We start from the raw sequence: 16,305 nt of genomic DNA, 5'->3' as shown, positions 1-16,305 counted from the left end.
AAGGGACTTCTTCCCCCAAAGGTAGCAGGAAAAGAAAAGGAGAAACAAGCAACAGAGACAGGTGCAAGTGTAATGCAACCAGTGCTTCAGGTGGGAGGGATGTTGCTTCCTTTTAAATGCAGGTAGATGGAAACCTTAACCACAGAATTACTTCACAAGGATTGCTGTGACAATGCATGGTGTGAATGTGAAACCTTCATACCAAGGAATAGGTGCAAATGCTTATGCTGGAACCCCAGTACAAGTGCTACAAACTACAGAAAAGAACCATATGATTCAGTCAGGGCCTCTCCAAGACAAGCTTTGAACTTATGCATATACAGGTTTTTATTCTGTGCAACAAAAGCAACCCCGGTGTTTCTTTTTTGTTCCTAGTTTGCCCACAAGTAGTGCGCGATGTCCTCAAACCAATCTGATCAATTTTGGGTTTTTGGAGGTTTTTTGAACTTAAAAATCAAATATTTTAATGAATTTGTGTTTTGCCAGTTCTCGTAACTCGAGTTTTGGTGCATTTTAAGTCTCAGCTTCTTATTACAGCATTAAATCTTTAGTTTTAATAGTAATAATGAAAGTGCTTAACCCCTTGGATTTCAGAAAAAAACAGAACTTGAAGGCAGAGAGACCAGGAGACAAGCAAAACCTTACACTTAACCTTTCTCTTAAAGAAAACAAGACCAACAAAAGCACACTTGTGCTTTTTAAGACTTTTTTGAGGACCCAACACAATTTCTGATTTCTTGGGTTAGAACTAAAGAGTCACTGCCTTCTATTAAGGAGTGAGTTCTAGAGTGAACGTTTACACACATGCAAACCTGCTTAAAGGCTTCAAAGGGAAGACAGCTATGTCAGCTAACACAGCTCGTGAAAAAACTGTCTGGACAGTAAAGGAAAAAAAACCCTGGAGACTGGACAACGGATGTGCCATCCCTCTGATGTAACTGCAGCATGTGTACATTCACTATGGCTTCTCACACCTTTGTATTTTCTAAATGACTGTAAATGGGAATGACTCTTCTGAGTGTTACAAATAAATCCTGGTATTTGCATTTTGCATTGAACCTTGTTGAACAGTTGAGCTGTTTAATGTCTGCAGAGAAACAAGAGCAGACCTCGCGCAAGGGCAGCGCAAACCTGGAAACCTGCACATCTGCACATCCTGCCCAGCTCCCCAGCCAGTTCCACACTGGAGCACTGGCTAGCAGAGCAGGTGGAGAGCTGGCTCTGCAGCCTCGGGGGAGGCAGAAGTGTCTTTCAGCAATTGCTGGTGGCGGAGTGCTCTCTGGCACACAGTGGGATACTAAAACAAGGGTATCATTGAGACACACAAGCTTTTTGCTCTCCCCTCCCTTCACTGCATGTGTTTGTTTCCTCCCTCACTACCTCTTCTAAAAGATTTTGTTTTTTTTCCTCCACATGACAGACTTTCCCTCCCACCCCCACCTAACTGCCAAACTCCTTTTTCGGGCTTACAGCTGCATGAAGGGCATCAACTCTTCCTAGACCTGCCACTGTTTGAGAATGAGGCCAGTGTCACTTCCAATTTTAAAGTTATAAGGTTTCAAATTTATTTGCAGTGACTTTCAGAAACTGCAAATAAAGTGTACAACAAGAGACTCTTCTTTTTTTAGAAAAGTAAGCCTAAGATTTGCCTTTCAACTAAGATACAATTTTTATTATAGAAAAAACCAGTAAGTCAGACTTGTTCATTATTTCCTCAATCCTCACTGAAAGCACTACAATACTTTGGAATATGTCCAATCCACAAGACTTTAAATAATTCTAGTTAGAGCTGCTGGTTCCTTTCTTTCTTTTTTTTTTTTTTTTTTTTTTTTTTGATACTTCAAAACACCAGATCAAATTGGAAAAATTACTGAGGAGCTCCACCAAGATCTCATGCCTAAAGATTTACTTTCTGGAAAATAACAAATATACTTGATAAATATTGTCAGGCTTGAGGAGAATCATGTATAAATGCCACAGCAAATGCTCCACATGAGCAAAGAATTAAAATATATAAGAGGCAACTTGCCAGTTTCTTTCAGTCTTTCACCCAAGTAAGTGTGATTTATTTTCTTGTGAACCGCAGGTCATTTGGCACTTTCATGACATGGTAAATATTATTTTCAATTTTTTTTTTTTTAAAGAAAAGAAAGCCTATACTTGAACAGCTTTACCTCAGGAACTTTTACTATTCCATATTAACACTTATTATTTGTTTGTTGGCATTTACATATCTTAGAATGATACCAAAATTATTGTGATTGAAAGTGTTTAATGTGGTAGACTTGAATAATGTAACAGGATGCCTATTTTATCAATGTTAAAAGAATGGAATAACAGTAAATTGGTTTGCTATGTAAAATGGAAATAGTGTAATTCTGATATGACACTTGCAAAAGACATTGGCAAGCAATTTAGATTGGGCTTTTTTTCCCCCACAACATTTATTATTTTAAAATAAATTCAGTATGACTGCAGCTAATAAATATGGTTTGGCTTTTTGTAATCTAACTTCTGCTTCCATTGTCATGAAGAAGTAGCAAAGCATTACTAGAAAATCTGTCAGTGAGTCGGGATGAAAACATTCATCTGCCCATCCCACAACCCTTTTCATTATTTCAGAGATACTTTTATATTGCCTTAGAATTAAATCAAGACCTTTTGAGGTTTTTAATGAAAACAACTACACCACCAGTACCACCTCCAGTCTAGAGGTTGGTGCACTTTCTTGAGGTGTGCACAATCGAAGCTGAAGCGCCTTTTCTTCTTGATATAAATCAGGAGCCTGTTAGATACGTCTCTTGATCTCCATTTTGGCTTGAATGAATCAGGAATTTTCAGAAATAAAGTATTTCATCTCAACACAAAGAAAAATTGTACCCAGACCTGATGCTTGCTTAAATAAGCAAAGAATTTTTGCAACCTTATTTCAGCAGCAGATGTGCTAACACCCACAACTGCTCCACAGCTAAATGGAACTTCGAGTTGCAGAGTACTGAGGAGAAAGTCACACAGAGAATAGCCTCAGACCCAGAATAAGCAGGGCAAACTTGCAGCCTGCAAAACAAGAAAAGTGGTGTAGGCACTGTGTGGACTCACCCTCCACAAATAGTGCAGTGAAGATTGGTTCTTGGAAGCCAAGAGGAAAACTTCCACTGACTTAGATGCATCCAGATTTCATCTGCAGCTTCTTGTCCTGGCTCCTTTAGACTGGTGGGAGGAAAAGCCCTCACAGCCTGTCTGTGCCTCAGGTTTCTAACAGGGTGGACTACAAAAAGAATATTTCCTGACTTTGTAATGATGTTGCAATGATATATTTGTCAACTGCTACACAGGGACAGTAAGGTCATTGACAAAGGAAGGTTGAGGTTTTCTCCTCAGGTGCTTGCAGGTTATATTGTACAAAGAGATGTCAGCTCATGGGTGGGGACACTTACACATACTTCTAACAGATAGACTGTTACTATTACTACTGGAATACTAATTTGTTATCCCTGCAGGATCACTTCTATTCTTGAGGTCAGCAGGAACTTGTGAGTAGATTTGCAAACTGATTTGAGCACAAATCATTGCGTGTCCCAAAACGTCTAACTGAAACACATGGACTCAATGCTCTTAAAGGTCCTTCCCAATCAAAATGATTCTATGATTCTTCTCTGGATTAAAAGGCTTCACCGAGTTAAGCAGCAAGTGAAGAACAGAAAGCAGACACCCACAATCCTGCAATGGAAAATCCATCACCTCAGGCTGTTTACCAAATATGCCAGCATTCTGCATATTGTCAGAGAAAGGGATAAGCTCATGAACAGGAACAAAGAAAGAGCTACCTAAATCCACAACAGATGGAAACTGGCAGTGAGTTAAATGGCCTCAGAAGTAATTACAATGCTACCAAATGTCACACACAGAGGTGGCTGGGAGCCCCTAGAAAACCAGAAAGGGCCCATGGCATTTCATCTAACATTTAATACTGTACCACAAAGCCTGCAATTAGTGAACTCTAGCTCTCAATAACAAGCCAAGCAGCTGCTCGGTTTGCAGGTGCAGGTGCTCAGTACACTGCTGCAGTCTTGCTGCAAGGGACAGGAGGTTCTGGAATAGCCCAGTCTCACTAAATGACAGAGGGGTTTTGGCCCCATGCATCTGGGCAGCTAAGACTTGAGCTCATAATGAACTAAAAGAATGCAAAATATGGGAGATGAGAAAGCAAGTGGATTAAAAACCAACAGCCTTCAAGAAGAAAGGCATTCTTCCACCTCTGGGTTGGTAAAAAATTGCTGCCCAAATCGAGGCTGTTTGTGTTCATAATTTTTTTTACATATGAGTTAAAGTGTAGGGATTTTTTTCCCAATTCACCTCATTTATCTTTCTGTAACAGATTGCAGCAGCTTTGGAAACTGAGGCCGCTTTGGTTTTGAGAGCCAACATGATCAATATCAATCATCTAAATAATGCATTGTGACCAAAATACATATTTTCAAACTTCAAAACAGTTTCATTATTAGTAAGAGACCACATTCTTAGTCAGAATCTCCCACTAAATCTAATCAGTAAATATACATCCTCTGCTGTTTACTTCTCACATTTTCTAGAGTACATGGGATTTTACAAGCGGCAATTCAGCACCAGACCCTCAAAAAAGAAAATGCAAATGTTTCTCTTGAAATTTGGACTAAATTTAGCTGCTCTGGGGACTAGAGGAGGTCACAGGGAAGGTAAGGTGAGAATCCTATGTCAAAGAAAATGCTTCCCACAAGATAAATTCAGAGGCTTTCATTTGTATTAGCATTGATATTGAGAAAAGGTGATTACTCACTTTCTAAAAAGCAGATCCTTCAAAAGCAAAGTGGATTCAATAATATCAGGAAATAACTGGATGCATCCAAAAGTTAATAGTCAATTCTGAAGAAAAAAGCCAAACAAGCAACCCTCTGTCTTTTACTGTGCAATCCCGGAATCTGATGCCCTCTTTCTTTCTCCATTGATAAAACTAGTTAATATGAATATAAAAGACCAGCTGTTTCTCAAAGAATGCCCTTTCTTTAACCCCTCAATTTGAGGCAAAGAAAACCAGACTGTGAAACTGTGTGGCATCTGCTCAGAGAATGAAACCTGGTCAGTGGTTAAAATCCATCAAAATTTTCAGTCTAGCTTTAAAACTGCTACCCAAAATGTCCAAAAAGTCAGACTTGAAATGCAAAGAGCAGCTTTTGCACTGAGAAACACCATGTATAATTAAATACAGCACAAATGTTTGCCATATATGGTACCGTGAACCTGACTTGACCACTCATGTGACTTCCCTCTGTGCGCTGCCTGAACAAGTGCTTGACCACAACCACCATTTCCCCTGTCACCCACTCCTCAGAAGTTTCTGGCAGCCACAGAAACTTCTACCCATGTCTCACACAGAGAAAACATGCAAGCCATTATAAAAAAAAAGGAAGATTAAAAAAAAGAGAGAATACAGGCAGGTGTGTATTTGCTTTTGCCTGTGTTTGAACCTGTGGGAGTTACCCACCATGGGTACCATCATGCCACCTAAAAGGTGGTGCAAGTAAGAGTAAAAGCTTGGCAGCTTTCAAGAGACATATATACATACATAAACTGCTGCTCTCCTCGTAACCAGCCAGTACACTATGGATGGAGAGGTACTGAGAAGCAAAGAGGGCAACAAATGCACTGAGAAGTGCAGTGGTGTGCCCAAAACCTCAGCTCTAGATAGGGTGTCAGAGATTATGAACTCTGATCAGAGAACATGGTACTTCTGACCACTTAGGAACACAACCAAGTAATTTAAAAACTTTTTCAGATGCCTCACCAGAAGAGAGAAGAAGGCTTTGGAAAAATCTAGAGCTAGACAAGAGAAGAGAAGAGAAGAGAAGAGAAGAGAAGAGAAGAGAAGAGAAGAGAAGAGAAGAGAAGAGAAGAGAAGAGAAGAGAAGAGAAGAGAAGAGAAGAGAAGAGAATAAACCTTGAGTAACCCTTATAATCCCCTAGCTTCCAGGAGTCGTGTTTTGGCAACCACATTGATGGTGCCCTGACACACACTTTTGCACAGCCACTCAAGAGGCTGTGACCTTCCTGAAGCTATTAAAAATGTCTGAAACCCCTGCTGATTCAACCTTAATTTCAACCTTACCTTCTCCTTAGAGGTAACTCTCCTACTCTTCTAATTTTTAAGTACTTGTGCAAATAGACTGGTGATGCTTATAAGTCCTTATTTCCACTGTTGTCCAAATAAGTAATTACTGGCAGTATGGAAACTGCTGGTTTTGTTGAAAATTAACTGGAATTTTATATGACTAACTTCAAGAAAGCTGGGGTTTGGCTGGCTGAGAAGACTAAAAGCCTAACTCACAAACTACCTACCCAGTAGTGAACCCAACTGGATTGATTTGTCTCCTAGAATTCATGCTAATGATTCATCTCCAAAAGCTGTGAAGACCCATGAAATTCGTAGTTCTGTGGCCTCACATAGAGAGAGGAGCCACCCAAATAGTGCTCCCAGCTGTGCTGCTGGACTGGGTTTCCTGATGCTGCAGGCTGCACCTTCCTTACAGTGCCTTCAAGCAACTTGGATGAAGCATAGGACAAGGTCACGGTGATTTGGGCATCTGTGTTCTCTGCTTTAGGCACCTCTGCTCCCTGCTCTTCTCCCGTGGCTGTAAGGACAGGATAAAGTGTGGGATAACAACACAGCAGCTGAAGTGTCTGCTAACAGCTGCAGGGTAACTACTGGGCTTTGACATAGAGTGTCTCATGTTCACAGAGAGCACAAATAGCGATGTGCATCTTCCTTTTTATCTGAAAAATGCAAGCCTGTGTTCTGACTCATGCTCTAACGAGTGCCATTACCAGCACAGCTGAAGAAGACTGCAGGCAATCATCTGGTTCACTAAGAGCACACATTTAACAGATTATTTTTCACACATATCTGTCAAAACCCATAAGGGTAGGTAGCTGTTCTTTATCCTCAGAACTCACCAAATTCACTGAAAATCATGAGATGCCATGCCAAATCTATTCAGAGGTTCCTGTTACTTGGATTTTAGCTTGTAGGTTTACCCTTTAACCACACACTTTCCTTACACACACTGGAAGGGAAACAAACATTCCTTTAAAAGGAAAGCTGAAGAGTTTTGAGGGTAAAACCACCTATTAGTAAGTCCACTCAGGGAACAGCCATGCTGTCACATACAAATTTAGGTGCTTCAAAACCAGGTTTTTTATTTACTCAGTTATTTAAGTCAGGTCTGAGATTTGCTTCATCAGGGCAGTCAGTCATAAACCCTGGTACTCTGTGGGGGGAAATGCATGTCAAAAACTGAAGTACTTTCTGCATTCGTGCTCCATATTTTGATGTTATGTGTTATGACAAGAGTCTGCAATGTCTGCATTACCTGCCAGCCCTCTCTGGTGGATAGCTGCCAATGAGCTGCCCAAAAAACTTCTAACAGTGCCTACTGTTCTTGTGTTTTGTCTTTTGATACAAGAATTTTTCTCTAGGTTTACAGATGACAATTGCCTGCACCATATTTCTAACACTGCACATGAGCTGGCAAAAATTATTGACCTATGGGGAGTCAGTTCAACAGAGAAATATTTCTTTTCCTCACTCCTTCATCCCCACAGTGAACCCTCCTCAATAATATATGATGGAGCAAAAGGAGCTTACAATTGAAGTGGAAAATTTTTAAACCTAACTGCTATTAAGAAGTCCAAAGAAGAAGAATGGAGTTTATATGAACAAAGAACGTTTTAGAAACACAGTTAATCAGATTAATGACTGTTTTGGATGAAGCATTGCTTCTCAATAAATAGTTAAGTATTACGTGTCATGTATACATATGTTAATTTTATATAATAGATTTTAGTTTTCTGGGGTATCAAAGTACTATTTGGAAAAATGGGTAATTCCAAATAAAATTATCATTTTCTCCCTTTAGCAAAATCTACCAGTTATTTTTACAAAATAGGATTTCTATCAATTCAACCTAATTATTAGAATAATAAAAGCTCATTTGAAATCTAAAAACCACAAGCCTTCTCCTGACCAGAAAAGGCTTAATTAGTTACTTAGATTGCTAAAATAATTGTATGTAGCTCCAACTATTTTTGTCACCAAAAAAGAAGAAATAGGAAACTTCCCATTTTCATGCTGAGCAAAGCTGCTCAGAAATATGGGCAACCTGAAAGGCTGAATTAGCCAACAGCCTTAGTGGCAGTTTAACTGACAAAAGGCAGAATTAAACTAAGGACAAAACAGCCAGTGGCCATTAAAAAGGTTTGATTTATGTGGGTTTCCTTCCTTAAAAAAAAAAAAAAAAAAAAAAAAAAAAAAAAAAACAAATCCAAAACCAACAAAACAACACAGCTTTGGATTTAATTGACCACAGCTGAGAACAGATTACTCCTGCAGGTCACACAGCCACGTTGGCTGTTTTACACGTTGGCCCTCCAAGTATCAAAGCCCATCTGAGCACAGCATTGGGAAGCCGCTGCTGAAGGGAAGGTTATCTGGGAGGATCTGTGCTCCACTCCAAAGAGAGCAATCCTTCACTGGCAGGACTTTTAACATCAGGCACCCCTGAGAAATGCAAGAGACAAGGAAGCCTTTGGAAAGAAGAGAAAATGTTACAATCAGGAAAAAATAACTGTCTTGAAGTATTTTTTCTAAGCAGGGAACTTAATCTACTTGTTTTCAAACACTGGGTCACTCACACATTTTCCCTCACATCTGAAGTTTTTTTCTCTCAAGCGAACTGAGAATAAAATAGCCGCAAAACCAACATCTGAATCCATTTAACAAGGATGCTACTGTAAACCTGAAGATAGGCAGCTGTGAGTATAAAGATGAATATAAATGATCTGCGCTCTTCACTGACATGTACAGCAGTTGTACTTGTAAATATTTATTCTGTTAAGATCTTCAGGAATCAGTGCATATCAGGGTCGATAGCAAATGTTCTTTAAACCATTTCCAGATACACTCCTGTATGGCAGTGGGCAGGTTAATGCTTCTCCCACGAGGCACGGGGTGTACCTGATGCTGTGGTGCAGATCTGAACACCACCGTGTCACGGCACTGGGAAACTTTAATAAAGCAGTTTTAACACAACTGCTGTCAAAACAGTTAGCTTGTACTTATACTGCAATTTTCTAGGTTTTTTAATAGCAGATTCAAAAACACTTTAAGAAACATTTCACAAATAAACACTTTGACAAGTGGCCTAATCGCATATCGCCCCAAATCTGCAACACAGGATCATCTAGCCCGGCACACCCTTTCTCCCCCACAAAAAACTGCGTCTGCAAAGCACAGCGCGGTCACTACACACCCAGATGAAAGGAGCCCCCACCTCTCGGTTGAGCACGCAGGTAAGCGAGCAAACACATGAGAAAAACTTTCTGTGCATTACAGAAACAACATCCAAACCCTCCCCACCCAACGCCGGCCCAGCTGCAGCCCGTCAGCCCCAGCCCGGCCCATGCCGAAACACACTTCCCATTCCACGGGCTCAGGCGGCCAGCAGGGGGGAATTTACCTGTCCAGCCTCACCAAAGAGTGGAATTACGGCTGTAAAACTGCTCCTCCCTTCCTCCAGCCACTCCTGCCCGACTCCCGCCTCCCCGAGCATCCCCTGCCGGGCTGGGCGCTCCATGTTCTCCCGGGCAGCTCCCGCCCCCCGAGCGTGCCGTGCGGGGCCGCGGGCGCATCGCGTGCGAAGCGGCGGTGCCGCTCTGAGTCAGCGCCCGCGCTGCGGCCGGCGGGGAGCGAGAGCGGCGGCGCTGAGCGGTCCCGGCCGGCACGCAAGGCTCCGCTGCCCGCCGAGCCCGCCGCATCCCTGTGCCGCCCCCCGCAGCCCTGTGCCCCCTCCGCAGCCCTGTGCTGCCGCATCCCTGTGCCGCCCTCCGCAGCCCTGTGCCCCCCGCCGCATCCCTGTGCCGCCCTCCGCATCCCTGTGCTCCCTCCGCAGCCCTGTGCTGCCGCATCCCTGTGCCCCCCGCCGCAGCCCTGTGCCCCCCGCCGCATCCCTGTGCCGCCCTCCGCAGCCTTGTGCCCTCGCTGCAGCCCTGTGCCCCCCGCCGCATCCCTGTGCCCCCCGCCGCAGCCCTGTGCCCCCTCCGCAGCCCTGTGCCGCCCTCCGCAGCCTTGTGCCCCCCGCCGCAGCCCTGTGCCCCTCTGTCCTTACTGACTTCACGCACCCATGCACACACGGCTCCCCGTTTGTGATTTTGGCGTTCATGTTTAAAACCTGGGAAAGCCTCTTTGCCAACAGCCCGTGGGGAAGGGCAGAGCCGTCAGAACGATGCCAGCTCTGCGCCTTAGTGCGCGTCCAGCATCGCGGCCTGCTCCTTCCCCTTGCTGTGCCTGGCCGCAGGGCCCTCACGAGGGGACAAAAACTGCGGTACTGAGATGGAATGTCTGCGTGTGAGTACCAGCCGGAGGTCTCAAATATTTTACAACATTTTTTCCAGTCCTTGCCTTCTCAAACATCCTGCGCTGGACATTTTTGCCGCCGAAGGACTTGGGCTGTTCGTCGATAAGGGCAGCAACCACTGCTCAAAGCAGCACAGAGCCCGAGGCCTGCGTTCCCTTAGCATTAATTAGTGATTTTTCCAAGCGCTAAAGAGGGGAGGGGAGCTGGGAAGTGTAAATGCCATCAACAATCCGAGCCACTGAAAATGGTGTAAAGTACTCACCATAAAAAATATTTTTCAAGAAAGGGTGTTTTTTGCAGAAATCGTGAATACGCAAGGGGTTATTCCCCCATCTCAGAAACAACAGAAATCTGACATTTCTTAAGATTTCATGCTAATTGACTCAGTTGAACCAGTTACACCACAAGCTTTTCCAAATCTGCAAAGTGAATGATAATTACTCAACAAGAAAGTTTCTATGACATGAATCTCACTGAAATGAATGCTTCACTCACAAATCCTCTCCAAGAATCTTGAAGCACTCAGTGAACTCTGCAACAGACATCACTTGGGAAGTGATTTCTGTACATATTTTAAAAAGAAATTACAGATTCATCTGTTTATTCCAATTGAGAATTGAGAGTAGATATTAAATAGTTTAACATTGAGATATAAAATGGCCCACTCATTACATGTCCCATGAATTTGCCCCAGGGTCCTTTTTGGGCTAAAAATCTTTTTTTCCTCTACCCAATCCCAGCCTGAATGCTGTCTCAGCTGCTAGTTTCTGTCTTAAAGGATGCTGGCAACATCAGGGGTAGAAGTGGCAGTGGAAGGTTGTCTACTTTGCTCTTTATAAGTTTCCCCACGTTGTAGATTGTACAAGAGATTAACGACCTGGAAGGTTTTCGACTTGTTTTTTTCAAGCATAAAAATGCATAGATAACTAACTACATGGTGAGGAGATTGAGTGCAAACCAACACAGAGATCTGCAGCCTGATTCTGTTTGCCCATCTGCTAAAATCAGACATCAAACTGCTCTTTCGGATTCATCTGGCGTGGATTTTATGGAGGTCATATTGCAAAGAAGCAAAAAGATAAGGTGCACTTAACAAAATGTCAACTTTTTAATGTTTTAGCACAGAATTCATACCAGCTACTGTGCTGCTCCAGCATTTCTGTGATGCAATACAGAAATATCACTGGGTTGCATTGGTGAAGTCGCACAACAGGCTCAAAATGCTACATGAGGACCCTATACTTTCCAAACTTTTTCCTACTCTTTTTGGCAGTGCATACAAGTAGATTGAAAAGGCTGAAATGCCCATTTCCAGGACACCAAATTCTTAAGAGAATATTCAGGCTTTTTCATATACTCATAACTTTCACTCTGTCAGAAAGAAGTGCTTTTGAAATGACAGAAGAACAAGCTCTATTCTGAGAAAATTCAGAATGCTGAATTATTCCTTGGGACAAGAGAGGATTTAAGTTGCAGGGCTTCTCCTTTTAAGTGTTATATTTAGGGAGAAAAAAAAAGAGAAAAGATTGAACAGACACATGGGAAACAAGCAGGAAGTCATCCCTGTAGCAAAAGAGCTAAACAACCGGGCTTTTTCATGTGGTAAATATTCTTATCAGCAAAACAGTCTGCTTTTCTGAATCTCCTCCTAAATACATGTCCATTTACATAATACATGTTTGTTCATTGGGCCGGAGAAGCAAAGACTGTCTAAGGAATACAAGCAGCAATTAATAAACCTGCAAAACATCTCTGCAGAACTGGTGAAGCCATCAGAGAAGGAAGAACTTGCTGCACTGCATGGGGACCCTGATTTCATTATGATTGCACATGGTAAAAAGGAGCTGCTGGGACAAAGAAAATGGAAAATGAGGGGATTTTATTCCAGGCAAGTGGTTAAGGGCAAGTTTATAGCTGATCTGACTGATAATTAAAGAAACAAAACAAAACAACAAAACAATTGGCTTGCTGTAGCCTATGCCACAGTCTCCTGCTGTGATTCAGAAAAATTGCCTACTTGCTTCTGCTTGCTTAATGAGAAAGAAGATAGATTTCTCTCTGCAGTGTGGGCATCTGGGCCGATGCAGTTACACAGGACTGACGAGGACTTGCCAAGTCTTCACACACAGTGCCAGGCATAGACCCCTCTCATAAACTGGTCAAGATAGTGAGAAATTTTCCATTCATTTCTCCTTTGGAAAAGCTCATTCAGTAGCCTCTCTGACCAATGAGATATACTTCCAAAGTCCAGTTTAGGTTGATGGACAGTTTAATTTACTGGCATTTGTTTTCCCAAATTATCTGAAATCTTCAGACATGAGATACAGGTGCACCTATTTGCTTCCCACCTAACCAAGGAGCACAATCGGTTGTGGCTACTCTAAGAGATGCTCAGGTAGTGCCTCCTCCACCCAAGATAAATCTGAGCTTAGTTAAAAGTGCCTGAACACTCAGGGTTTGTTAGCATTGCCTGCAAACACTTCTTGTGAATCACAGCTACATTCTCCGCAGAATGGGATGCCGAGGCGAGTCAGATTCCATAATGCTCAATACAAACAACAGACTTAGGGAAGTGTAACAACCAACATTTTTTTTTATTAGAGGGGCAATGACCAAGCCATTCAGGAGGAATTAATTTTCAAGATTTGGCTACAGAAGAATCTCTATATTGCCTTCCCCATGCCCAGCTGCTTGATTTTTTTCTGGGGAGGCTTCAGCAGATGCCTTCGGCAGACGCCTTCCATCTTTTGGTCTTTGAAGGTGGGTTCCCTCTAGTGGCACTAAGGGGAGCATCGATTCTGTGTTATTGACTGATCTTGGTCCGTAGGGGGGGCCGGGGGAAAGAGGACGCTGGAAGGTGTTACACGCTCACATCAGGAAACGCTGACTTGTCTTAATTTGGCTAATAGCCTAGGACTCTTGTGTACCACAGGTTCTTTATTTTTTCAATCAGCTGTTCAAACATTATACTGACTTTGGTTGCTTCTTTGGCGATTCTCTGTCTGCAGGAGACAACAGAGCATGTGGTAAGACACACAAGTATGTGAGGGTAATTCCCGTCTGCTGTAGCTACCACTCTGCCTGTCACCGGGAGTGCAGAGCTCCGGCAGTCCTAGAGGGGCTTTCCTCAGAAGACAGGAATAGGCAGTACCTGTGTGCCATGAGTTACATGGAACTGTCTCTAGGGTGATATGTTCTTCCTTTTGTGAGGAAACTCATTCCCCTACGCTGAGCAAGACACATGCACAGCTAGAGCCAGGTCTGTCACTGAGTACTCAGCCCCTCACAGCACTGCAGCACCCTTCCAGAGGAGCTGATTGCCCAGCAGCCAGCAGCCTCCTCTCTCACTACCCGTGGATAAAGAGCAGTACCTGCCATCCCTGTGAACACTGCGTGCAATGTGCCTCCCTGGGAAGAGCTTTCACCACAGGACCATATCACCTCACCCCCCCTTCCAGCACCTCGCTCCCTTGGTACATCAGGCTTTGGTTGCTGATTAATTTCCCCTTGGATCTCTCCACAGAGATAGCTGTTCTTTCTCCCACACCTCCCTCTCCCTTTTCACACATGGCTGTGGGAATGTTAGGACAGAGCTTTCCATACCTGGCCGCAATAACTGTTGGGCTCTGGACAGTATCCAACAAGAACTGGCTGACTTTAGGGGACACCTTGTTCACAGCTTCATAGAAGTAAGATGCAATAGTCTCAGGGATGGCCAGCAACTCACGACGGTCTTTCTCAAAGATGGACTTTGACTGCACTTCTGAGAAAAAAGGTAAAGGCCCATGAGGTTTCTCATGTCTCTTGTGTCTCTGGTATCTTCCCCCAGCTGCAGGGGAAGAGATTTGAAATTCTGAGATTCAGAACCTCTCCCAGAATTTGCTCTACAGCATTCAGCACACTCTCTTCACCCAGTCATGGGTATCTAAGTCATAGACCTTCCACGGCAGAGTATTTGCACCAAGTATGGGCAGTTTCCATGCCAGGTCTCTACTGACTGGTTCCACACTGCCAAGCACTGTGTGTTCATGGTCTTCAACTGAATTATTTGGCTTCATTCCTACTTCATGATGCATGAGAACCTGTAGAGCTGAGAGCTTTGTCTCAGATAAACCGCAAAGCTTTTCAGACTTACCGGGGAGAGTGGTGCTAAGGAGCAGAATCAGAGCTATCACCAGTGCCCTGGATTGCAGCATGGTTTGAGTACCAGTTCTGCTCTCTACACAGAGAGACCTGCAGGAATCAGCATACAGTGTTTAGGTTGTTTTCAGAGAAATAAAACGTTGGTTAAACACCAGATTTTTGCAACAAACCTAACCAACAAACAAAGACAAGAACAGAAAGATCATGAGCATTTCCTCTGAAGAAGTGAGGAAAAGGCAGTATAAAAATGTTATCTTTTCTTTGTATATTCACAAATATCCCCAATAATAACTTTCAGAACCCAAAAAAATACGGGCAGTTAAAGCTAGTTCTTTTATATGAGAGCTAAAATCCCATTTCAGCACTGAGCAAACCAGTAAAAGTGCTAGAAGTCAGAATAGGTTTCCAAAATGCTCAAGTACAACTGAAAAATTCATATTGTGGGATTTCTTCATTTGACTTGTTTTGGTAAATTGCTCTAAAGAACATTGTGCTAGTTAGTGCATCACATATAATGATCATCTTAGTGACCCAGTGATGCGAGTACTTTGTCTTGCTTTAGTTGAGGAAAATCCCAAGTAGTTAACTAAGTTCCCTTGTCTTTTTCACTCTGGGTTTAATGTAGCAGACAGTAGCCTAAGTAGAACAAATTCCCAAAAGGGAATGAATGCAAAATTTAGCTTCATCTGACTTCCTTTACTTTTGTCTTTTAAAAAAGTCAGAATTTGCTACTTGGCACACTGAAAATATGACATTACATCTAAACAAGTTTCCAAACACACTGCATTTACAAAGCTGTTTAGAAATTAAAATTTATTTATGCCCCCAGTTAGGGGGCTGCATCACTCAGAGGAACATGAATAAAACGTTGAACATAGGAATTGCAAAGGCAAAATAGGCTGAAAGTCTATTATATATGACTGCTTTGCTAAATCCTGTACCAGGTGGTTACAAGTCAGTGTTCCATCTTATCCCCCAGTAAGGAGATTTCCATCCATTTTTATTTCCTTCTGCACAGATTACCTCCAAAAGCTACCACCCAGTTCACTAGATGTTTGCACAGTTGCTCCTTTATTACCCTTCCTTGATTTTTAATCCCTGAGCCAGTTTTTCTCCGTGTACATAAAAGGCAGAAATTTGCTTCCCAGGAGCATGAACAGATGCTCTTACCCGCTTTAGAACCTGAAGTCCCTGTGGTGAAGGCACCTGGGAAAAGGTAATGCATCTCCCAACACTGAAATTCTGCAACTCCCACCATGGGCCTGCCCCTCCTGTGAATGTCTTATGGAGCATCCATGTCTTATGGAGCATCCATCACTCAGCTTCAGAGCAGGTGAAGGTACTCCCACCCTCCTCTATTTCAGCACCATTCCTGGCTACGGAGTGTGAGCAGGGCTCAGACTTCGGTTCACAGTAGCAGATGGGGCACATTAGAAGATACCTCCACTCGTCTATGAGCTAGATACACCAGTCACAAAGTCCAAGCCACCAGAACAGAGTTCAGCTCTTACCTGTCCTGCTTCCGCTCTTTCTCAGGCTGAGGTAGGTGCTCATATGAGACCCCGGCATTTATGCAGAGCTAATATAGTGGTAGCAAGGGGTCAAAGGTCCTGCTTTGTTTCCCCATGTGCTCTTTTGCAAGCACATCCAGCTCAGTGGGACAGGCAAGAAGCTGTGGAGGACTCTGGACCTGTTATTGAGATTTGGTAATGGAAGG

General features: G+C 43.0%; 1 protein-coding gene across 1 annotated transcript; it reads right to left on the bottom strand.

Moving 5' to 3' along the window:
• Window positions 1-13,033: 13,033 nt before the first annotated feature.
• Window positions 13,034-14,758, bottom strand: LOC132070183 (apovitellenin-1-like). The gene is made up of 3 exons (XM_059466823.1): window positions 14,581-14,758; window positions 14,049-14,208; window positions 13,034-13,447 (listed from the first exon to the last, which is right to left on the bottom strand). Exons 1-3 carry the CDS (start codon window positions 14,639-14,641, stop codon window positions 13,348-13,350), a joined length of 321 nt encoding a protein of 106 aa, XP_059322806.1. The 5' UTR covers window positions 14,642-14,758; the 3' UTR covers window positions 13,034-13,347.
• Between the last annotated feature and the right edge of the window lie 1,547 nt (window positions 14,759-16,305).

The sequence above is a fragment of the Ammospiza nelsoni genome, chromosome 2 (genome assembly GCF_027579445.1).
Source record: "Ammospiza nelsoni isolate bAmmNel1 chromosome 2, bAmmNel1.pri, whole genome shotgun sequence".
Lineage (NCBI taxonomy): Eukaryota > Metazoa > Chordata > Aves > Passeriformes > Passerellidae > Ammospiza > Ammospiza nelsoni.
Note: the sequence above shows the minus strand (reverse complement) of the source record. Positions and strands in the feature narration are given on the sequence as shown.

Excerpts from the sequence above, each read along its gene's own strand:
- LOC132070183 (XM_059466823.1), bottom strand. The coding sequence starts at position 14,641 with ATGCTGCAATCCAGGGCACTGGTGATAGCTCTGATTCTGCTCCTTAGC. Across the intron at positions 14,209-14,580 it reads CCTTAGCACCACTCTCCCCG|AAGTGCAGTCAAAGTCCATC; the intron begins GTAAGTCTGAAA and ends CTTTTTTCTCAG. Across the intron at positions 13,448-14,048 it reads CCAACAGTTATTGCGGCCAG|ACAGAGAATCGCCAAAGAAG; the intron begins GTATGGAAAGCT and ends TGTCTCCTGCAG.